At 44.2% G+C, this 25,765-nt stretch overlaps 1 protein-coding gene across 1 annotated transcript in view; it reads right to left on the bottom strand.

The window, feature by feature from the left end:
• Positions 1-25,765, bottom strand: part of LOC135506013 (sodium/potassium-transporting ATPase subunit beta-1-interacting protein 2) — a 149,607-nt gene that overhangs the window by 52,751 nt on the left and 71,091 nt on the right. The window contains exon 3 of the mRNA XM_064925342.1: positions 22,234-22,314. Coding sequence (XP_064781414.1) covers positions 22,234-22,314 — 81 coding nt within the window. The remainder of the gene's footprint in view (positions 1-22,233; positions 22,315-25,765) is intronic.

Genomic DNA, 25,765 nt, shown 5'->3' with positions numbered 1-25,765 from the left:
GGACTGAGAATGTAATAATATTAATGTTGCTTATATAAATTGACATCATTCACATAATTTAAATGCCAATCATGCTACTGAGCATACAATGCCACTACGAACATGTCATTGAATGGGGACCATTCATCCCTGAAGAAAAGATGAGCAGCATGTAGATGATTGAAGACCAATAGCAATGTATTCATACTTCCCCAGTGACAGGTCCACAGTATACTGTCAAGTCAACTATGTAGCGTAGGATGCTGTGCTGTGGTTTGTAACTGTTTTTATGTAAATGAATTAAGGAAACTTAATTTGACTAATGCTGCCAATGATTTTCTGATCATAATGCATGATAATTTGTCAAATTAAAAGCTGCCTATTTCAATTGAGGTAAAAGCTTTTCCATTCACCGTTTGGACCCAAGCCCAATTCATGGGCGTTGTTTCCAAACAGATTATGTTTTGACCAATGACTATGAACCTGATTTGAACTCTCACATCTCTGTTACACGATGTGCGCACAAAGCAAAAACTTCCCCACCTTAAGAGAAAATAGCAACCTTTCATTCATTTTTCAAAAAGACTGTGTGGCACAAACTGTGCTGTAGCGTTTCTCTCTATCACACATGCCATGCACATACAGTACAGTACACATGCAGAAACAACAGCTCTGTGAAAGCATATGGAAGCAATACAAATGACGCATGCAGAATATGTTCATTTCAAATGGAGCAGAGCGAAAGGAACCAGGGCCAGAGCAGAGGCAGCTCTAGAGATGAATCTGTGTGTGTGTGTGTTTGTGTCGGTGTGTGTGTTTGTGTCGGTGTGTGTGTGTGTGTATGTGTATGTGTGTGTTTGTGTCGGTGTGTGCGTTTGTGTCGGTGTGTGTGTGTGTATGTGTGTGTTTGTGTCGGTGTGTGTGTGTGTGTGTATGTGTGTGTTTGTGTCGGTGTGTGTGTGTATGTGTCGGTGTGTGTGTGTGTATGTGTGTGTTTGTGTCGGTGTGTGCGTTTGTGTTGGTGTGTGTGTGTGTGTGTGCTTGTGTCGGTGTGTGTGTGTGTGTGTGTGTATGTGTGTGTTTGTGTCGGTGTGTGTGTGTGTGTATGTGTGTGTTTGTGTCGGTGTGTATGTGTGTGTTTGTGTCGGTGTGTGTGTTTGTGATGGTGTGTGTGTGTGTACAGACGCCCCTGGTCCACAGCTCATTAAGTGGGAAATGAAACTCATAGAGAAATGAGTCTGGGGGCATCTGCTCCACTCACTGCGTGTTTGGAGCCACATTACTTAAAGTAATGTTGAGATGCAGATTGGTGGAGTGAAAATAGATTTACTCTGAAGGCATGTAGAACGTTCATCATGAAAAGGGTAAAAATATGCAAAAGGAGGCATAGAGGAGTAATTCTTAGCCAGCTCTTAACATAAAAATGTGATATTTTTATAGAAACCACTTGTCACGCCCTGACCTTAGAGATCCTTTTTATGTCTCTATTTGGTTTGGTCAGGGTGTAATTTGGGGTGGGTATTCTATGTTCTATTATTTGTATTTCTATGTTTTGGCCGGGTAGGGTTCTCAATCAGGAACATCGTTGTCTCTGATTGAGAACCATACGTAGGTAGCCCTTTTCGCAACCTGTCTTTGTGGGAAGTTGACTTTTGTTTATGGCACATAGCCTGTAGCTTCACGGTTGTTTTCTCGTTTGTTGTTTTGTTGGCAAAAGAAAATGTACGCTCACCACGCTGCACCTTGGTCCCCTTCCTTCAACAGCCGTGACAGAACTTCCCACCACCAAAGGACCAAGCAGCGTGGTCAGGAGGAGAGGACACGACGGAAACCTGAGAGGCAGCTCCAAACAATTCTTTGGGGGGGGGAGCAGATGATGTGGGCGTCGGTGCTGAGGGCTGAGTCCGAGGAGGAATTCTTGGACCATTTGAGCAAGGAGTGGTTGGCAGTGGAGAGGGACGAAAGAGTTTGGAGGGGTTGGAGTGTGGAGGAAGACAGTTGCTTTGAGGAGCATGTGACCCTTCAGGCACCATGCTTTGCGGTTACACGTACTGTGTCGCCGGTACGCATCCAGCCAGGCCAGAGGGTGACGGCTCAGCGCATCTGGCCGCTAGTACGTCTCCATGGCCCAGGATATCCCGCACCAGCTCTGCGCACTGTGTCAGGCCAAAGTAACCATCCAGCCAGGACGGGTTGTGCAAGCTCCTAGCTCGAGACCTCCAGTGTGCCTCCACTGCCCAGTGTATCCGGTGTCTCTGCCAAGGACAGAGCCTCCTGTATGTCTCTCCAGCCTGGTGAGCCCTGTGGCAGCTCCACATACCAGACTGCCCATACGTCTTCTCCCTCTAGTGATGATCCATGGCACGAAGCCTCCAGTGATGATCCATGGCACGAAGCCTCCAGTGATGATCCATGGCACAAAGCCTCCAGTGATGATCCATGGCACGAAGCCTCCATTGATGATCCATGGCACGAAGCCTCCAGTGATGATACATGGCACGAAGCCTCCAGTGATGATCCATGGCAAGAAGCCTCCAGTGATGATCCATGGTAAAAAGCTTCCAGTGAGTAGGCATGGCACAAAGCCTCCAACTACGGTCTCCAGTCCGGAGACTCCAGCGACATCCTTCAGTCCGGAGCCTCCAGCGACGGTCTCCAGTCCGGAGCCTCCAGAGACGGTCTCCAGTCCGGAGCCTCCAGCGACGGTTCTCCAGTCCGGAGCCTCCAGAGACGGTCTCCATTCCGGAGCCTCCAGAGACGGTCTCCAGTCCGGAGCCTCCAGAGACGGTCTCCAGTCCGGAGCCTCCAGCGACGGTTCTCCAGTCCGGGGACTCCAGAGACGGTCTCCAGTCCGGAGCCTCCAGAGACGGTCTCCAGTCCGGAGCCTCCAGAGACGGCCTCCAGTCCGGAGCCTCCAGAGACGGTCTCCATTCCGGGGCCTCCAGAGACGGCCTCCAGTCCGGGGCCTGCAACGCGGTTCCCCAGTCCGGAGCACGCAACGAGGGTCCCCAGTCCGGGGTCGGCGATGAAGGTCCCCTTACCAGAGGTGGGGTGAGTCAGTGGTGGATTGAGGTCTGCATCCCGCACCTGAGCCGCCACCGTGGATAGATGCCCACCTAGAACGGCCAGCACTAGGAAGAGTCTTGGTGGTTCCAAACTTCTTTAATTTAAGAATGATGGAGGCCACTGTGTTCTTAGAGACCTTCGATACTGTAGAAACGTTTTGGTACCCTTCCCCAGATCTTTATCTCGACCTAATCCTGTCTCGATCTAATCCTGTCTAATCCTTCGACCTCATGGCTTGATTTTTTCTCTGACATGCACTATCAACTGTGGGACCTTAAATAGACAGGTGTGAGCCTTTCCAAATCATGTCCAATCAATTGTATTTATCACAGGTGGACTCCAATCATGTTGTAGAAATATCTCAAGGATGATCAATGGAAATAGAATGCACCTGAGCAATTTTTTTTGTCTCATAGCAAAGGGTCTGATTACTTATGTAAAATAGGTATTGTTTTTTATTTTTTATACATTTACAAAAAAATATAAAAAACTGTTTTCACTTTGTCATTATGGGCTATTGTCTGTAAAGGACCAAGCAGCGTGGTAAAGAGAACTCCTGGACATGGGAGGAGATCCTGGATGGTAAGGGACCCTGGAGGCAGGCAGGGGAGGATCGCCGTCCACGGGAGGCAGCTAAGGCGGAGCGGCAACGGTATGAGGGAACACGGCTGGCAAGGAAGCACGAGAGGCAGCCCCAATAAATGTTTTGGGGAAGCACACAGGGAGTTTGGCAGTCAGGTTGGAGACCTGAGCCAACTCCCCGTGCTTGCCGTGGCGAGCATGTGACTGGTCAGGCCCCGTGCTATGGAGTGATGCGCACTGTGTCTCGGCCGAGCATTCACAGGCCGGTGTGCTCGGTGCCAGCGTCCTGCCTTTGCCGGGTGGAAGTGGGCATCCAGCCAGAACGGGTGGTGCCAGCTCTGCGCTCGAGACCACCAGTGCGCCTCCACGGCCCAGTGTATCCGGTGCCTCGGCCAAGGAAGAGGCCTGCTGTATGTCTCCCCAGCCTGGTGAGTCCTGTGCTTGCACCCAGCCCGGAGCCTCCAGAGATGGCCTCCAGCCCGGAGCCTCCAGAGACGGCCTCCAGCCCGGAGCCTCCAGCGACTGCCTCCAGTCCGGAGCCTCCCGCGACGGGGCCCGCAGCGATGGTGCCCAGTCCGGGGCCCGCAACGAGGGTGCCCAGTCCGGGGCCCGCAACGTGGGTGCCCAGTCCGGGGCCCACAACGAGGGTCCCCAGTCCGGGGTTGGCGACGAGAGTCCCCGCACCAGAGGTGCCACCAAAGTGGGGTGAGCCAGCGGTGGAGCGGGGTCTGCGTCCCGCACCTGAGCTGCCACCGCGGATAGATGCCCAACCAGACCCTCCCCTACAGGTTTAGGTTGTGCGGCCAGAGTCCACACCTTTAGGGGGGGGGTACTGTCATGCCCTGACCTTAGAGATCCTATTTATGTCTCTATTTTTGGTTTGGTCAGGGTGTGAGTTGGGGTGGGCATTCTATGTTTTGTGTTTCTATGATTTTCTATTTCTATGTTTTGGCCGGGTATGGTTCTCAATCAGGGTCAGCTGTCTATTGGGAACCATACTTCGGTACCCTTTTTCATACCTGTCTTTGTGGGAAGTTGACTTCCTTTATGGCACTTAGCCTTAAGCTTCACGGTTTTGTTTTGTAGTATGTATTGTTTTGTTCGGCGCCTTTTCTTAATTAAAGAACACCTCCAAATTCATCCATCCATCCACATCCCTCCCTTCCTACAAGGACACAAATGAATGAACAAGATCAAATGTGAGAGAGGGGATTGGATGTCTGTTGGGTAAGTGTATTGTGGAAGGGCAAGCGGGTGCCGGGTGGTGGGGTACTATTGGGGTGATTCTGGGGCTCACATGGAATCCCACACTGGAGCCTGGCAAGGGAGTGTGAAAGGGCAATTTGCACCCCATACAGAGTGACAGGGGTATATCAAACAGGAGTGCATTTTTTTTAATCCATTTAGTTTGTTGTAAAAAATATATACATATAATAGTGTAACCATGACCTGTACTCTATGAAGGAGCAGAGTTCTTTTTGTGAGCTGCATAGAGCTGATATCCATTTATCTCACTCAAACAGTGGTGTGTTACCGGGGTGAATTCTAATGTGGTCCATTGAGCAAATCCAGTCCACACGCCAAGAGCCCTGTAATCTAAGTCAAGACAAGTGTTAATTTACCATTATTTATCAGAGCATGTGAGTTTAATTAATAGCTTCATGAATTTCAGAAGAAGGTAAACATCTGGTTACAAATATCCCAGATCTTTGGATGTGTATGAGCAGCACAGGGGTCTGCCGAACCTGTATCATCATCAGGAAGTTGTGGAGCGTCTCGCTTTGCTGTGTCTCTTTAATTTCCCATGTGTCTCCCCTGTATTCCATAATGCTTAAAGGTGTTTTTTTTCTCTTTAAAGTGACACAAAAGGCAGTTATATAAAGAAAAAGTAATGACAGGATGTGGTCTGACCAAGGCTGCCGACTGGCCACATTTGGAGGTGAATAGGAAGTTGATCATGGAGAGTGATCTGAGGCAGCATGCAGCTCCTCCTCACAGCAGGGTCATTTACATTTCATTGGAATACCAAATCCCTGTGAATCCTCCAGCTTAGCAGACTGAGGCGTGTTTGAGATGTCATTATACCAGGATGTGTGTGTGTGTATGTGCGTGTGTGTGCGTGCGTGTGTGTCTGTGCGCGCGTACGTGTGTGTGTGTGTGTGCGCGCGTGCGTGTGTGCATGCGTGTACTCCTTCCAGACAAAGAGAAGAAGCCTGGTATTCAAACCCATCTAAAGAGAAGAGTAGGGTATATTTCCCTGTTCCATCTGCTAGTTTCAATACTGTACCCTTTCATTCAGGGAAAATATGGAAAATCAATTGAATGAAATGTGAATGGTTGCATCTTGGGCATGTGTGAGTCAAGTGACTAACAGTGACCTACGTATTGTAAAGGAGGTCTTTGCTGTAGATCCTCTTTTGTCATGAAGGAATGGAATCACCATCTATCTCCTTCCTAACTGGTTTGACCCCTCTATATACTATATGGAGATGCTATCATGAGAATTGCTCAGGGAGAAACATGTTATAATTACGAATGAGGACAGAGAGCTCTTTAACAGGCATATAGCACACACAGATAATGCCACATTCCATTTAGGAGGATCAAATCGTATTTGTCCACAAGTCTCCTGACAGCCAAGAGCAGCCTTATTGATTTTCATAAGGTCCATAATCATGTGTTTGTGAATGAGATGGCCTCTGCTGTGGGTGTATGATTATCTGGCTTTTTCTATGTGAGACTTACAACAACATCTTCACGTATGAGACAAAATAAAAGGCAAACGCAACGCACCCAGCCCTGGGGAGCACCACTGACATATCCAAGTCTGTTGTTATGACACAAAGCTAATCAATCATTTAGGTGATGGTATTGATTGGCATTTCACTGCAGGCAGGGGGAGGGAGAAATTAGATAAATGACTGATCTATCTCTCATAATGCCCAGCACTAGGGCTATAGGGCCATGACTGTATGTAGGAGACTATAAGAGAGCTCTATAGGACAGCCCCAAAATTACATAGCCAGCTAGCGCTGAGTGGTGGAGAAAAGGAGAGATGGAGGGAGAGGAGGCGAGAGGGAGGCAGCAGGGTTCTATCACACCCCACAGGAGGTTAATTGTTCCTCGTAATGAGGGGAATGGATGAGTGAAGGGAGGAGAGAGGAAGGAAGGGAAGATATACTGTAGTCAAACAATAGCGAGGTAGAGAGAGAAACTGAACAACCCTATCACACTGACAACAGATTTTGTCTTCATATGTCTTTGTTAGCTTGTGAAGGCATGCAGAAGCAACGTTAGAGCCTCGAAACAAACCACACAACAGCCTGGTATGAAGAAAAACACACAGGCCTATTATATTCTCACTGTGTGTCTGCTGTAGTGCTGCGATGCCTACCCAGCTTTATTCCTGAAGCAATGAAGAGAGTGAGGAGGATTGGTGCATGGGGATGGATTCTGAGAAAGAAGATGTACAATCACCTTACTCCAAGAAAGGGATTAGGGATTTTCATTACTTTTCACCAAAATGTTAAGCTGTTCTACTGTTCATTAATTCTTGTTTAAAAAGATGTGGACAGCTTGCACAAGCAACTTTATGGTCAGCCATCTTGGAATACACCACAATATCAATGAGGACTGCTCAACTGTTTTGGCCTAAATGATCTAACTAACCTAACACACTAGGTTAATGGCCCCCGGTGAATCAAATAGTCTCTACTGTGGTGCTGTGTCTGTGACTCAGTGTCAATAAGACATTAGCAGCTGATCTTCTCCAAATGACGGATTGATTCTCATCCATAATCAGCCAGACACGGCCAGTTACTGAGCATCAAAATAACAACACTACTCATATCTCCAAGGGCGTAGGGTTTATGGAGTGAGTAAAGAGTAGTCTCACATCATTGCGAGTTGAGCTTGATCATACCAAGCTGTCATTCTAGGACATGAAGTCCCTGTCTATATTTAAGAACCATCGCAGTAACTAACTAGAAGGTAAGCTGATTTATATGAAGCATAAAGCCCATACACTGATAGTGTTAATCTCAGACTGGCAGTAAATGTTCTTATCACAGACAGGACCTCTTCCCTCATGAACCTGATCAACCATTAAATGCAATTGAATGTTATTTCTTATTCAGCGCAGTGGCTGCGTTTCTTTTAAAAACGTAATACGTTTTTGATGGATGGCGGGTATTGAAAAGCCTAACAGGGAGCTGTGTTGCCTCAGATCATTTCCACATGATACGCCGTTTGCTCCGGAATTACTGTTTCTCATCATTAGCCGCTTCATTTCCAAGGCTGGTTGTATTCCACTCCCTCCTTGGGAATTACAGTGTGATTACTTTCCATCCTTGTGTTTTAATGCAGAAGATCCACAGCTGAGCCACACTGCCATACCTTGTTCACACACAATGAGCGTGTTATGCTAATGAATGACACATCCATTTCATTGTTGCCTGTCTCTCTACGGTAACTATAGAAAAACAGCCAAAAAGACTGACAACAGCAAACATGTGAATGACACAGTATCATTCAGAAATACCTCAGAGTATGATTATTACAGTAGGATCACCATAAGGAATGAAAGCTTTGTTACAATAAATGAGAGATGGTCTTCCCTGTGCCCTATGTGTAGCTGGGAACAGACATGTGATCTCTCACTGACCCTGAGTCAGTTCCTACATACTCATCAGAGTGGTTGAGACCCTTTGGGTTCTGTCCTAGCTGCAATTAGATGTACAGGAGAGAGCAGGTCTGGGTTTAGATCTCCTGGCTCAGCTGGAGGCACCCAGATGACTGATTCTTAACGGCTGTCATCCCCATGACCTCACCTCCTCAGGTCCCCTTCAGAAATATGCTACCCATGCTGTTCTGGGCCAGGAGGCAGCTAGGAGCATGGTCCTCAGACAGGCCTTAGGCAGCCCTGGATAACACAGTTAGTATTCACACAGAGCATCTCCCAGACTAAAGCCTCTGATAGACCAGTGAAATAAGCAATCTCTCAATTACCCCCCGCCCCCCCCGCCCCTGCTTCTGACCCCAGTAGCACCCTGACGTCACTCTGATTAAACTTGACAAGACAGAAGGTGCGTGGAGACCTAAAGAACACTCATCCTTGACCTTCATCAACACAAGTTGAATCCTTTAAGCTTAGAGTTCCCTATTGTAAGATAATTATAAACATATGCCAGGAGCAGGGAATCAGAGAAAGTTCTGAGACACACTGCACTGAGCTCGAGTCTTTAGTATTTCATTTAATCCACATACTGTAGATAAAAACCCAGGCAATGATTAAAAGGGAGCGCTACACAACCCAAAACAAATAAATAACTATTTTTACAGAGAATTCTGCTGCACTTATAAAGTTTGTAAAATGTATCAACACCTACAAAAAAAATGTCCATTAATTATATTCTAATATAATAAATCACATTTCCTGTTGCTGCAAAATGATTTTTTTGCAGCAACAGGAAAACTAGCTTAAATTAAGATCTGACATATGTAAGGAGTGAAAGGAAAAATATGTTTTGGTTTATTATGTATCAGATTGCATTTCATGGTTTGAATGACTCAGCTAGCTATAAAAAATGTGATGACATGATATCTTGGAATCTGTGTTGCAGCACAGAATTAAGCAATGTTTCCAGAGGGGATGGCTGCCATTTTATGGGCTCCTAACCAATTGTGATATTTTGTGTGTTTTTTCGCATTGTTTGTAACTTATTTTGTACATAATGTTGATGCTACTGTCTCTTATGACCGAAAATAGCTTCTGGATATCAGAACAGCTATTAATCACCTCAAACTGGACAAAGATTTTTTCTTTAATGAGTCTGACGCGAGGGATATAATGTTGCTCCCAGACAAGGCCCCAGACCCGTCATTCGCATGAAGAAAATAAGGAAATACAGGGGGCGCAGATTAGGGTGCCTTATGAGAATTCGGCGGCGAGTGGGTAACCCGCCTCTACCATCCGTTATATTGACAACGTGCAATCACTGGAGAATAAGTTGGATTAGCTCCATATGAGACTAACCTACCAATGGGACATTAAAAACTGTAATATCTTATGTTTCATTGAGTCGTGGCTGAACGACGCACGAAAAATATACAGTTGTCTAGATTTTCCATGCATTGGCAGGACAGAACAGCCACGTCTGTTAAGACGGGGGGTGGGGGTGTGTGTATATTTGTCAATAACAGCTGGTGCACGATGTCTAATAAGTAGTCTCGAGGTATTACTCGCCTGAGTTAGAGTACCTCATGATAAGCTGTAGACCACACTATCTACCAAGAGATTTTTCATCTATATTTTTCATAGCCATCTATTTGCCACCACAAACTAACGCTGACACTAAGACCACACTCAACGAGCTGTATAAGATCATAAGCAAACAAGAACATGCTCATCCAGAAGTGGCACTCCTAGTGGCCAGTGACTTTAATGCAGGCAAACTTAAATCCGTTTGACCTCATTTCTACCAGCATGTCACATGTGCAACCAGAGGGAAAAAAAACTCTAGACCCCCTTTACTCCACACCCAGACACATGCAAAGCTCTCCCTCGCCCTCCACTTGGCAAATCTGACCATAATTCTTTCCACCTGATTCCCGCTTTCAAGCAAAAACTAAAGCTGTAACAGTGACTCGCTCAATACGCAAGTGGTCAGATAACATGGATGCTACACTACAGGACTGTTTTGCTAGCATAGACTGGAATATTCATATTTTGCTAGCATAGACTGGATTCATACAATGAAATTGAGGAGTATACCACCTGGCTTCATTAATAAGTGCATCAACGACGTCGTCCCCACAGTGACCGCACGTACATATCCCAATCAGAAGCCATGGATTACAGAAAACATCCCACTGAGCTAACGGCTAGAGCTGCTGCATTCAAGGAGTGGGACACTAATCTGGACGCTTATAAGAAAAACACTATGCCCTCAGACAAACCATCGAACAGGCAAAACGTCAATACAGGACAAAAGTTGAATCTTACTACACCGGTTCTAATGCTCGTCGGATGTGGCAGAGCTTGCAAACTACTATGGACTGCAAAGGGAAATCCAGACGCGAGCTGCCCAGTGATATGAGCCTACCAGACTGGCTAAATGCCTTTTATGCTCGCTTCGAGGCAAGCAACACTGAGGCATGCGTGAGAACACCAGCTGTTCCGGACTATTGACTGATCATGCTCTCCGTAGTCGATGTGAGCAAGACCTTTAAAACAGGTCAACAGACGGATTAACAGGAAGTGTACTCAGAGCATGTGCGAACCAACTGTCAAATGTCTTCACTGACATTTTCAACCTCTCCCTGACCCTGTTTTAAACAGGCCAACATAGTCCCTGTGCCCAGGAAAGCGAGGGTAACCTGCCAAAATGACTCTCGCCCCATAGCACTCACGTCGGTAGGCATGAAGTGCTTTGAAAGGCTGGTCATGGCTCACATCACCACCATCATCCCAGAAACCCTAGACCCACACCATTTCGCATACCGCCCCAACAGATCCACAGATGACGCAATCTCAATTCACTCTGCCCTTTCCCACCTGGACAAAAGAAACACCTGTGTGAGAATGCTGTTCATTGACTACAGCTCAGCGTTCAACACCATAGTGCCCACAAAGCTCATCACTAAGCTAAGGACCCTGGGACTAAACACCTCCCTCTGCAAATGGATCCTGGACTTCCTGACGTGCCGCCCCCTAATGGTAAGAGTAGGCAACAACACATCTACCACACTGATCCTCAACACAGGGGTTGCTCAGGGGTGTGTCCTTAGCCCCCTTCTGTACTCTCTGTTTGCCCATGACTGAGTGGCTAAGCACGACTCCAACAATTTCAATTTCTGACGGTAGGCCTGATCACCGGCAACGATGAGACATCCTATAGGGAGGAGATCAGCGACCTGGCAGTGTGGTGCCAAGACAACAACCTCTCCCTCAATGTGAGCAAGACAAAGGAGATGATCGTGGACTACAGGAAAAGGAGGGCCAAACACACTTCATTCTCATCAACAGGGCTGTAGTGGAGCGGGTCGAGAGTTTCCAGTTCCTTGGTGTCCACATCATCAACATTGTTTTCTATTTTTTACTTTCGTTTATTTAGTAAATATTATCTTCACTCTATTTTCTTAAAACTGCATTGTTGGTTAAGGTTCTTGTAGGTAAGTATTTCACGGTAAGGTCTACTACACCTGTTGTATTCGGCGCATGTGACAAATACAATTTGTGAAGGGAAGAGAGCTAAATAACATTCTAATGTATGTGTGTGGTACAGCAGTACCATGGTTAAGAGTATGTATAAGCCCATAACCAATAACCACAGCCTGGTTAAGACATCTTATCTAAATGAAACCAGTCAGTGCTAACCTACAGGACCCCCCCCCCTCCTCTGTGTCAGAATCTCTCACAAACCCACTTTTCACAATGAAACGCAGAGATCAGTGGATGGAACCAGCCAGACACACCAATGTCTATTTCTGAGTGACCTACTTTCAGAGAGTAAGAATCGTTCATAAAATATCAGACAGACATCAAATTATCATGCTGCAAATATTTTGGCTTACAGTCTCATAACAATGGGTGGGGCAACCGTCATAACTACAACAGTGTGAAAGAATGATATCCTTACACTGGGAATATTCGTGCACACTGTCCATAGATGCGAATGAGGGGAATTTAACAACAATTTATTCCAGTGTTGTCCCACACCACCAGGGCGCAGTTTTTTTAAAGTTAACTATCTGAATATCGCCTAGTTGATAGGATAAAAAAATGATGTTTTATTGTCACATACACTGCAAATTAGGGTTAAGGGGCTTTTGCTCAAGGGCACATCGACAGATTTTTTACCTTTTCGGCTCAGGTATTCAAACCATCGACCTTCCACTTACTCGCCCAACACTAACCACTAGGCTACCTGCCTCCCTAAAATAGAATGAATAGAACAGGAGTCCCGATTCAAGTCAATGGTTCAACCATTCTATTAATTTTATTTCTATGTATTTAATCCTATCCGATAGGTGAAATCCAGATAGATAACTTTTGAAAAACTGGGCCCTGGGGATTGAGATGACTGATGGAGGACATAGCGGTTGAGGGGAGAGCCAGAACGCTGTAAAATACATAACAGACAAGTGTAAAATAGGAAGGTGGAAATTAAGACTCATTCTTCAACCCTGTAAAATTGCTGTCTCTTTGACCAATCCATTCCTCTCACAAAGAAGAAATGGGGATATAATGTCATATTCTCACTTCAATGAGAATATCCCAAATAATTTTTCAAAAGATTCAATTTCATGTGTTAAACTTCTCTCAGGCTGGAAAGGATCTTTAAAAACAGCATAAGTAGCACATTTAAATGGGTCTCTGTAGCTCTGCTCATCACTTCTCTCCAGTAGGCCCACAGTGTTAAGAACTGAACTGCCTGACAGAAACTGGGCTGCCGCAGATTTATGAGAGAAAGATTAACAGCTGAAGGAGGTTTCATTTATTTTGTTTCCGTTTGGTTTGATAGTGTGTTTGTGTAGTCCCGTTCGATCATTCTCTGTAACAGTAGCAACAGGGGGTGTCTACAATGTGGTGTCTACTAAAGGACAGATCATTTTATTCATGGTAAATGTCATTCATTCAGGGAGAGTGATAGATGCATCCTAGTCAAGGCAGCTTAGAAATCGTAATATGATATTATTCATTATTATGATATAGCTGAACCATAGGAAATGCTATGCATACAGTGCAATACAGATGATCACAGGTTTTATAGTTCAATATATTATTGAATTTGAGAAGCTGAGGTGCAGACTCGCCCTCTTCTCTCTTGGGCTCCAATGGTCAAACAGGCTCGCATAATAACAACAACATATTCCCTATTGCTCTAAAATAGCACACCAAAAAAGACCAGTACCAATGCTAAGCTAAACAACTAACTGGTTTTGTTTTGACTAAAGTCATTTTTATGTTTTATTGTGTCTTTGGTAAGTGAGTGAGAAAGAAAGTGCAATTTTCTTCTGAGCAATTAGCATTAAAGGTTGACCTTTGGAATGATGTTATAGGAGAACAGGCAGTGAACTAATTGCTCTTTGTGTAACGATGCTGAGAGAGCGAGAGAGCGAGAGAGAGAGAGAGAGCCCATAATGGTGCTTCAGTCCTTTATCTCGCTCTATTTCTGACACCCCATTACTCGGATCCACATACTGATAAATCAAGTCCTTCTGTTTGAGAGAATGGACATTCACTCTAATCTGTTCTCCTGAGGTACAGTACAATACAATATGTGACAAGCTAGCATTACTATGGCATTGCCATACATTTGTGATTTAATGCTAGCTACAGTAGCATGGATACTACAGATACTCTCACTATTATCTCCAGTACAGTTTGGAGATAATGACCAACATAAGGTACTGATGAGGTGTGACAAACGACCAACCTCACAGTGTTTGATGAGGTTGACTGTTGTAGCGGACCTTGTGTAAGTGTTTGTACCAGTGGCTGTCTTTGCTAATCTGTGACGGAGAGAGAGAGTAGGGTGGGGGAACTCTCCTGTACTTGTTGACCTTCCAACAGAAGGGTCAACATAAATCAAGAGCTGTGATTCTAAATTCTAAATGCTTGTGTTAAATTATATTCATCCTGGGCCTCCCGGGTGGCGCAGTGGTTAAGGGCGTTGTACTGCAGCGTGGGGTGATGCACAATTGGCCTAGCATCGTCCGGGTTAGGGGGGGCTTGGCCAGTAGGGATATCCTTGTCTCATCGCGCACCAGCGACTCCTGTGGTTGGCCGGGTGCAGTGTGGCTGGCTTCCGGGTTGAATGCGCGCTGTGTTAAGAAGCAGTTCGGCTTGGTTGGGTTGTGTATCGGAGGACGCATGACTTTCAACCTTCGTCTCTCCCGAGCCCGTACGGGAGTTGTAGCGATGAGACAAGATAGTAGCTACTAACAATTGGATACCACAAAATTGGGGAGAGAAAGGGGGAATTTAAAAAAAATATTTTTTATATTTTTTTATATTCATCCTGTACTGCATCGCATATGGCTTTTTATTTTTCCTCTTGGCTCAAAAGGTCAGTTGCTTTTAATTATATTTGAACGCTTTAAATGTCCCTTCAGTGTTCAGGTCACAACTATCAGACAGATATCAAGATGAAGGAATTAAAAATGGCTGCACTGGGTGTCTCTGGACTGCAGTCGTGTTTATGATGTCTGATTTTCTCAACAAACTGTCCAAATAGCTGTTGACACTGGCTATAGCTTTAGGCAGTACTAAACTCATACATTAAAAAGTATGTGGACACCCCTTCAAATTAGAGGATTCGGCTATTTCAGCCACACCCGCTGCTGACAGGTATATAAAATCGCGCACACAGCCATGCAATCTCCATAGACAAGCATTGTCAGTAAAATGGCTTTACTGAAGAGCTCAGCGACTTTCAAAGCAACACTGTCATAGGATGCCACCTTTCCAACAAGTCAATTCGTCAAATTTCTGCACTGCTAGAGCGACCCCAGTCAACTGTAAGTGCTGTTATTGTGAAGTGGAACATTTCGAGGAGCAACAATGGCTCAGCCGCAAAGTGGTAAGCCATACAAGCTCACAGAATGGGACCGCCGAGTGCTGAAGCTCGTTGCGTGTACAAATCATCTGTCCTCGATCACAACACTCACTACCGAGTTCCAAACTGCCTCTGGAAGCAACGTCAGCACAATAACTGTTTGTCGGGAGCTTCATGAAATGGGTTTCCATGGCCGAGCAGCGGCACACAAGCCTAAGATCACCATGGTCAATACCATGCGTCGGTTGGAGTGGTGTAAAGCTCGCCGCCATTGGACTCTGGACAAGTGAAAATGTGTTCTCTTGAGTGATGAATCAAGCATCACCATCTGGCAGTCCGACTGATGAATCTGGGTTTGGCAGATGCCAGGAGAACGCTACCTGCCTGAATGAATAGTGCCAACTGTAAATGGTCTGGGGCTATTTTTCATGGTTCTGGCTAGTTCTTAGTTCCAGTAAAGGGAAATCTTAACTCTACAGCATACAATGACATTCTAGACGATTGTGTGCTTCCAACTTTCTGGCAACAGTTTGGGGAAGGCCCTTTCCTGTTTCAGCATGACAATGCCCTCATGCACAAAGCGAGGTCCATACGGAAATGGTTTGTCGAGATCGGTGTGGAAGAACTTGACTGGCCTGCACAGAGCCTTGACTTTAACGTGATCAAGCACCTTTGAGATGAATTGGATCTCTGACTGCGAGCCAAGCCTAATCGCCCAACATTAGTGCCTGACCTCACTAATGCTCTTGTGGCTGAATGGAAGGAAGTCCACGCAGCAATATCCCAACATCTTGTGGAAAGACTTCCCAGAAGAGTTTAGGCTGTTATAGCAGCAAAGGGGGGACCAACTCCATATAAATGCTCAGGATTTGGGAATGAGATGTTATGTAGTGTATCATCCCGCCAAATTCCAACCATTTTTTTCTTCTAATGGCACTTTTGGACAGGTTACTGCGTATCCTTTCCCCGTTTTCTTCCAGAGACAAAAGGGACGGTTGAAGGATGAATCTGGGGTGAGCCAGCTTTCTCCCAACATGCAACATTTAAGAGCACCATTGTCTCAGAGCCCCATCACTGCTTTTAGCAGTGTCCTTGCCACTGGATACTCGCCCCAGTCACTCAATGTCGAATAGGAAGAGTCTGATTTAGGCTGGGTTGATAGTTAACACCTTATCAGACTAGAACACTGCGGACATATTGACCATGATAACCAGTCTTTGTGGTTTTCTTGGCGCATTTAGGTATTCTCCCACATCACCAACAGAATAGCCCTACTTTATATGCTTCCCTACTACCTACCATCCACTGAGGTCCCATACCCGTAAGTGGAGTGATGTATTATGGGATGCTACAGTGGTTCTTCAGCCCATAGGCCTGTTTTCTGCTCTGGATTCTCTCCACTGAGACGCCAATCTCTTGGTTCCTGGTTCCTACCCGGCTGTGCTGTCATGTTGTTGGATATGACTAATTTCTCCCCACCTGACATGCTGGTCAAGCCCTGCCAATCACGACACTTTGGACAAATCACCCCGCCCCTGATGGCACCACGCTGCTCTGATCAGCACATTCATCTCTCTACCCTCTCGTTCCCAGACAACGGCTCCTTCCCTCAGGTGAATGGAGAAATTATTCTGATTCTGATTGCCCCTGCATCCATTATACACTGGCACATTGTTCTTCATTCTATGGGTTGCCTTTTACAGGCAGCTGACAATAGTTCCCAATATGCTATGCTGGACTATGTATCATATGTGCGTTTATTACAGTCATATGAATCCATGCCAGAATGTGAATGGAATGGGAATAATATCATTTGGCTGTACAGCCGTAGGCATCAAAAGAGGTAGTTTGGCATTTTGGGCCTGTTTGTTTGTTTCCGCTGACTGACATTGCTGATGACACATTCCCTCACAGATGGAGCAGTGGGACAAACATACAGGCCCCCTGCCGAGAGATGATTGATGGGAGAAACTTCTGGCTTGTTGAAAGGGAAATTTAACTCAAGTAAATGGATTATAACAAAACAATGTACTGACAAAATGACAGTTTGATGTCACATAGCTTTTGCCACACAGGCTCAAGTATTAACTTTTGTCACATGATTGAAATGTGATTGTTGATTTATGGGACGTTAGTGCTGTTTATTTTCCACAAACACTTTAAAATGTATATATAGTACAGTACAGAGCCATATATTTAGATAGATCTAAGTCGCTCTGGATAAGAGCATCTGCTAAATGACTAAAATGTAAAATGTACATGGCTCTGGTACAGTAAATTGACTATTGACCGAGGCGGGTGGAGAATGAAGCATTCATATAGAGCGGAGACAGTGGTGAAGCATCTACAAGCCTCTCCGAGCACCAACTTGGTTGGTGCACTGCATTAGTGTCATTCTAATCTGAACAGCACACTGGAGAGGGAACTTTTATTGTCATCTTTAATGTCACTGAGAGCACTCTGCAGACTTCAGCATTCATCAGGGAGGCTTCTTGAGGATGCCTTGCGTTTTACTCTGCCTTTAGCCTGTTATTACCCTAATGGCTAGTTCCCAGTCTGTCTTCTGCATTGATCTGGTTATGGTCAATACAATTGATACATTCCGCCATCTTCACATTTGCTATGCCTTTTCGTACATACATGATAGATGGGTCCAAATATATTTCAAAATGATTCACCAAGTTGAATCAGTGAAATCAAGGAGTGGATCAAGTTCATTTGAACTCAATCAAGTGAAGTCCATGTCGTTGGTTTGGCCTTTAGTCACCAAGGAGACATATTCAATCTACTAGGTTGTTAAATGACATGACACTGAGCTCGTCAAATCTTAACAGCAGCACATTGAACCATGACAGAATCACAACTCACGAGGTCCAACATGGCACCCAGGCTATAAATAGTTCAATAAAAGTTAGGCTTCAGGTACTTTTATTGACTTATTCAGCCCAGGCCAGATCGATTCAAATAATACAAACTCCGATATATAGATGTACCCCTAAAAGGTTATAAAACCCAGAGCTCAGCTCTTGAAATAGACTCTGATTATATATATCAGAGGTCTATGAGGCAGAAACATGGCTCTTAAAAACCTAGTGCATGTAACTATAACATGTAAACAAAGTCAGAGTAGACTAGTGTGTGCTGGTCTGCCTGTTAGAACAACTGGATATTACTACTCAGGCAATTTAGGTTTAGTGCACTGCCAAAGGCTATAACATGAGTAATTACCTATCCATGATTAAAGCAAACATACTTCTGGTGCTAGGCCTGCATTGCTTGGGCTGTAATACAGAGTTGAATCAGAATGTGATTTTTTTTGCATCATTTATTTTATGACAACATATTTCCCTTATGTCAAGTGGGAAGTTCACAAAGTTAGTAAGGGATTTAGGCTACTCTATGGGAGTGTCCGTGATTCATGTAGGAGTTCAGGAGTTCTAGTGTCCGATCCCCCTGTTAAACTCCTCCGGCCAGCCTGTCTGTCCCTAAACTAGATGGCTAAGTCTGTGATGGCCGGTGATGGGAAATAATAGTCTTTTTGAGCTAGCACATGAACTGTAACTCTTCTATTCTGAGGGCCTTCGTGGTGCTGACAGACCCAGACTTTTCCCTCCTCTACAGTGAAATTGACTATAAATCACTTTATCACTCCCAGCCCTGACACTTTATCAGAATACCAGCATTTTACTGTATATGAAGACTATGAAGAGCATGCAGACAGGAAGGCCTGCCACTTGCATTTAAAATTGCTCCAAGAAAAAGGGCACAGATAACCTGCCAACGTTAGGATTTACTCATTGAGGCTCTGCCATGCCACTTACAACCATATCAATATTTCACAGGGATGTAAATATATCAGCATTATGACATAACAAAATAGGAACGTCTTACAAACCACCCAAAAACAGGTATCTTTAATTCAATTGAACTGAGAAGATATTTGCATCAAAGCTATCATATATTCTCCTCTAGGCTAAATCCTTCGGACAGAATTTTTACCATTGCTTTGATTTGAACGTTGAACAACTGCTTAGTACTTTCATAATGCAGTCAGCAATTGTTAAGGCCTAGAACTAGAGGGCTCAAATACAGAGAGCAGGATCAATGTGGAGTTGGAGAACGCTGGCACACAATATTTTCCATTAATCCCATACTAAAATGTCAGAAAGCTCCATTCCGATGGAGTTACTTGTTTATGTAGATGTCAGGTTGTTCCAGTCTGGATGAGATGAGAGGTGTTTTTCTGGAAGTTAGTGTGTGGAGACGAGCCAGATGTTTCCTTCTTTCCCAGATTGGGAGGGAAGACTGTGAGCAGCTCTTATTCCATCAGCTCTCCTCCTCCTCCTCTCTGCCAGCCTGTGACTATTTGCCTAGAAGCTAGAAGGCTGGCTGCTGCCATGGCTGGGACACGTCTTATTTACTGTGCCTGAGCTCAGCCTGGAGCTCCATGGCTCTCTACGCCTGCTCTACCCACTCTTCCCTGCTCTTCATTGTCACTTTCTGTGCCACCAGTCCCCTGCTGATGGCCTCCAAATCCAATCCCCAGCATCTCTCTGGGCATGCCAATGGAATTGGTACAACAGGCCAAAGAGTTGGCAGCTTTTAACCTATTCACATATTAAAGCACAAACACAACCCAGAGGGGAGCTCTCGTTAAGAGTGCACAGTTTGCTGCTTGAGACATCCGCAACTCAGAGGGCCACCATTTCTCTTTAATGTCAAAGAAACATGATGACATTTTCTATATACAAGCCCAAACCTGATCTACTGAAAATACTATAGTTGTTTATTCTCTCTCAAGTCATTCACCATTTCAATGTCAATCACTCTCCTGATAGACTATTGGCTTTCACCTAGACACGTCCCTCTCGGCAGAGGGATTGAACTCGTTGAGACCTGTAAGAAGGATCTCGCTATTTAATGAAGGACAGACGTAGGGATTCTTCCCATTTATTTATCTTTATTTGTTTCTGTGTGTGATGTAAATCTAATTGCATTGCTGCCTTGGCAGGGCCCGATGGATTCTCTCCTGGTTAAACACATTACACCCACATTAATAAATCATGAGCCACACCAACGTGAGCCAAATAAATCACACTAACTAACATACTATCACTTTACTGTTACTAATTAAAGTGCCTGAGCAGACCCACCATGCAGAACATGCAGCGGAATCACACTCAGAACAACAGAACCTCAGCTCTACAGCACGAATACCGAATGCCCTTTTTCAGCAGCCTGGCAAAACGAGGAGGAGCGATGAGTTGATGCCTCAGAGCCTCTCTTCCTCACTGGGAAGACAAGTGACAAGGCTACTTGGGGAACTGACTCTGGTAAATTGTGAAGGAAGTCTTGGAGCAGGGGAGAAAAGATGTGCTGAGCTGGGAGCAGCAGCAGCTCAGGCATGAGTGAAGAAGCTCTTGAGGAGCCTCAGCGTCGGCAGAGGAGCGGGCTCTTGGTTTGTGATGGCGCTGCAGTAATGACAGACCGCAGGCCCCAGAGGAAGCCCAGCTTCAAAAGATGACACCAGTCCCCAGTCCACAACAAGCCAATCACACGAGCCTCAGAAATCCTACTGTGTACCACCTACAAACCCTCTGTCTTGTCTTGAACTGAGGATCACTGCATTCGTATTTGGTCAACAGATGTTCTCAGTGCCAAGCCAATGAATATCCTCTTCGAAGAATGCTCTTCTTTCAGGCAAGTTAGATGGCAAAAAACTCATGATTAAAAGGCAATATACCATGCATAGACCGTATTTTTGCGGAAATAACAGGATTGAGTTTGTCATGGTGTATATAGCCTCAAACCCATGTGATTTGCCAGCAGTTAATGACATCGACTGCACTGTAATAAAACTGTAACGCAACAGATGCCATCCCCTGATGCTTTTCAAAAGTGCTAAGATATCTCTGAGGTGAAACTGCCAAATCCTCCAAAGGCAATTGAGGAGGAAGGAAGCCATTTTGGCAAAGGCTGGTGGAGAGGGAAGACTGTGAGACTTAAGTGAGAGCGCCATCTGTTGCCATCTGATTCCAGATAAGATGAAACAGTAATGACTCAGCAACACGGAAACACAATCGACTAATAAATAAACAGACATTCCTCTCCGATAAGCACAACACAAATGGTGCGACAACACACCCATACGTGTTCTCTTTCCTTTCTATGTGGATCCACTGAACTAAAACTACCATGCCGGTGAATAAGCTTGATCAATAACACTAATAATAGTTATCATTCAAGATAGAATATTTTCATGTAATGCAGGCATGTTTGTGACCAAAAGCTTCAGCAATATAACCTTAGTGTGTCTATTTGACTCGTCTCCACAGCTTTAATATTATCGGATCATGAGAAGAGCTCAGAGTCAGTGATCAAAATAAAGGGATTAGTCATTTCAGTTTCATTTGGAAAATGAAAACGTAATAGATAAAAGCACTTGATGAATTGGATAATCAAGTTACACGGCTGGTTTGCCTTTTAATTGGGTACAATATTGGACATTTTGACATTTTAATTATATCTTCTCTCATTTTCTCATACATACATGAGCAGATGAAAAATTATGGAATAAATTGCTAGTTGAAATGAGAGAGATTGAGCATGGGGAGCAAAGAGAGGGGGTTGGGTGAGGGAGGGAGAGAGACATGTAGAGAGAGAGAGAGAGAGAGACAGAGGGAGAGAGAAGACACATTTGCATCTATATTGCAGTATTACTGTATTACCTTGAACCAACAGTGAACCAACAATGCTTATTGACACATCAGCTCCAGTATAGTACTACTCCTTTTGTATTCATGCTTGTAAAAGTACACACTGTGCACTTTTCGTTCCAAATAATTTTGAAGAAAAATAACAGAGAGGCAGCTAGATAGATTGCTAGCTTAGCTAGCTATCTCTTTCAGAACCAGGGAAGTAATGTGTAACCCATGATTAAATTGCATGAGAGGCCATTAAAGACATTTTATCCATGGTCTCTGTTCCTGGGCAGGTAATAATAACAGCTCACCAGTCCTGTACAGCTCTAAGCAGGTCACATTACCTTGGAGAGGTCCCCCACTTCCAGGTAGAAACAGATGATGAAGACATTCCAGGTCACCCAGAGCACCAGCCACACTGCATACTATGGGAGAGAGAGAGAGAGGAGCGAGATAGAGAGGGGATCGAGAGAGGGGGAGAGAGAGGGGGAGAGGAAGCACACACCACTGAACTAACAGTATCACAGTATTAGAACACCACAAGTGGTGTCAAGTTCAGAATAACACCCCAAAAACAAATGCATATTTGGATTCTCGTTAGTATCTGGGCAAAGATCATAGTGTTTCTTTGTAATTAATTATCTTCCGGGTATGTCTTCACACAGATCTGAGACATGCCAGAGTTAAACATTCAGTGCCTTCTCGGGAATTGAAGCAGAGTATTAATGTGTGTGTGTTTATTGGTTTATTTGGATCCCCATTAGCTTTTGTCGAAGCAGCTTGTGTCAAAATGAAATTGTTAGTGAAGAACACAAAGATGTTGTTATAGTACAAAGGTCCACTTTCATGTCTGTACTGTCAAAAGGTCTAAATGTGTACTCACAACAAGATCAGGGGCAAAATGAGTTTGACAACCCTGATCTAAAACATGGCGCATCTAAAGACATACATAGATATTTTTTGGAGCAGTAACGATGTGCGCTGAGAGTCGGGAAGCAAGTTCAGTGAGTGAGTGTTTTAATAAATAAATTAAACCAACACGTAACACAAACAACACACAGACAGGACCCAGGAACAGAAACAATGGGGAAGGAACCAAAGGGAGTGACATATAAAGGGCAGGTAATCAATGAGGTGATGATGTCCAGGTGAGTGTCATTATGCGCGTAACGATGGGGACAGGTGTGCGCCATAACAAGCAGCCCGGTGACCTAGAGGCCGGAGAGGGAGCACACGTGACAAGCAGGATATTTTGAATCATCAGATTGCATTTTAAAGCAGACAGGTGATCCAAAATACGATACTGGGCATAGGACATGGGAAATCAAATTGCATTACATGTAGGGAGCTCAGCCAAATATACTGTTTTACAGTGCATTCGAAAAGTATTCAGACCTTTTGACTTTTTCCACATTTTGTTACATTACAGCGTTATTCTAAAATTGATTAAATTAAACAATTTCCTCATCAATCGACACACAATACCCCATAATGAGAATGCAGTTTTTTTGTTATATTTGGCAAATTTATAAAACAATTAAAAACAAATATCTTACTTACATACACTAACGTTCAAAAGTTTGGGGTCACTTAGAAATGTCCTTGTTTTTTAAAGAAAAACCCATTGTCTGTCCATTAAAACCTCTTGAAGCTCGGGGGCACTATTTTTATTTTGGGAAAAATAACGTTCCCAAAGTAAACGGCCTATTTCTCAGGACCAGATGCTAGAATATGCATATACTTGACAGCTTAGGACACTCTAAAGTTTCCAAAACTGTAAAAAATATTGTCTGTGAGTATAACAGAACTGATATTGCAGGCGAAACCCTGAGGAAAATCCAATCAGGAAGTGCCTCTTATTTTGAAACCCTTCTGTTCCTTTGCATGCCTATCCTCCATTTAAAGGGATATCAACCAGATTCCTTTTCTACGTCTTTCCTAAGGTGTCTACAGCCTTTCATGCCTTTATGTTGAAGAATGAGAGTAAAAGACCACATTGCGTAATTTGCCAGCTGTTGGCTCTCAGAGTGATTCTTGCGTAAAAGAGAGAGGTAGACATTTTTCCTCGTGGTCCTACTGAAAAGCCAACTGTCCAGGTTGATATATTATCGAATAGATATTTGAAAAACACCTTGAGGATTGATTATAAAAAACTTTTGCCATGTTTCTGTCGATATTATGGAAATAATCTGGACTTTTTTCGGCGTTGTCGTGACCGCTATTTCCGGTGGATTTCTCAACATAATGTGACAAACAAACGGAGGTATTTTGGGTATAAAAATAATCTTTATGGAATTAAGTAACATTTGCTGTCTAACTGGGAGTCTCGTCAGTGAAAACATCCGAAGATCATCAAAGGTGAACGGTTAATTTGATTGCTTTTCTGATTTTCGTGACCAAGCTTCCTGCTGCTAGCTGGACATAATGCTATGCTAGGCTATCGATAAACTTACACAAACCCTTATCTTGCTATCGCTGTAAAGCATCATTTCAAAATCTGAGACGACAGGGTGATTAACAAAAGCCTAAGCTGTGTTTCGCTATATTTCACTTGTGATTTCATGAATATTTTCTAGTAAGATTATGTGACCGTTGCGCTATGCTAATTAGTGTAGTGCTGATAATTCCCCCGGATCCGGGATGGGTTGTTCCAAAGAACAGAAATAGAAAACAGAAAAACAGTGTAGACATTGTTAATGTTGTAGATGACTATTTAAGCTGGAAAAAGCTGATTTTTAATGGAATATCTACATAGGCGTACAGAGGCCATTATCACCATCACTCCTGTGTTCCAATGGCACATTGTGTTAGCTAATCCAAGTTAATAATTTTAAAAGGCTAATTGATCATTAAAAAACCTAATGACCCTTTGCTATGAGACTCGAAATTGAGTTCAGGTGAATCCTGTTTCCATTGATGATCCTTCAGATGTTTCTACAACTTGGTTGAGTGCACCTGTGGTAAATTCAGTTGATTGGGCATGACTTGGAAAGGCATACCCCTGTCTATTTAAGGCTCCACAGTTGACAGAGCACGTCAAAGCAAAAACTAAGCCATGAGGTCAAAGGAATTGTCTGTAGAGCTCTGAGATAGGATTGTGTCGAGGCACAGATCTGGGGAAGGGTACCAAAACATTTATGCAACATTGAGTGCAACATAACAGTGGCATCCATCAATCTCAAATTGAAGTTCAGAACCAACCAGTCTCTTTCTAGAGCTGGCCGCCCGGCCAAACTGAGCAGGGTGAGAAGGGCCTTGGTCAGGGAGCTGAACAAGAACCAGATGGTCACTCTGACAGAGCTCCAGAGTTCATCTGTGGAGATGGGAGAACCTTCCAGAAGGACAACCATCTCTGCAGCACTCCACCAATCAGTGGTCAGACGGATGCCACTCCTCAGTAAAAAGCACATGACAGCCCGCTTGGAGCTTGTCAAAAAACAAGATTCTCTGGTCTGATGGAACCAATATTGAACTCTTTGATCTGAATGCCAAGCGTCAGGCCTGGAGGAAACCTTGCACCATCTCTACGGTGAAGCATGATGGTGGCAGCATCATGCTGTGGGGATGTTTTTCAGTGGCAGGGACTGGGAGAATAGTCAGGATCAAGGAAAAGATGAACATTCTTTTAGGACTGATGCCCAACAGCATTTTGCTCAATTGACACTGATGAAAATTTAATCAAAAGTGTATTACAGTAGCTTGGAAATACAATACATTTATACCTTTTGTCATCATTGTGATATAACCAGATTGACTGTAGATGCAGTAAAATGTAAGCTAGCTAGTTAATATTGAGGGGAGACAAACAGATTTTAGCTAGCTAAAGTTATCATTGCTAGCTATTTTTGATGAACTTTGCCTACTAATAAAAACATT

This window comes from Oncorhynchus masou, chromosome 19 (genome assembly GCF_036934945.1).
Source record: "Oncorhynchus masou masou isolate Uvic2021 chromosome 19, UVic_Omas_1.1, whole genome shotgun sequence".
Taxonomy (NCBI): domain Eukaryota; kingdom Metazoa; phylum Chordata; class Actinopteri; order Salmoniformes; family Salmonidae; genus Oncorhynchus; species Oncorhynchus masou.
This window is presented reverse-complemented; position numbering and strand designations above follow the sequence as displayed.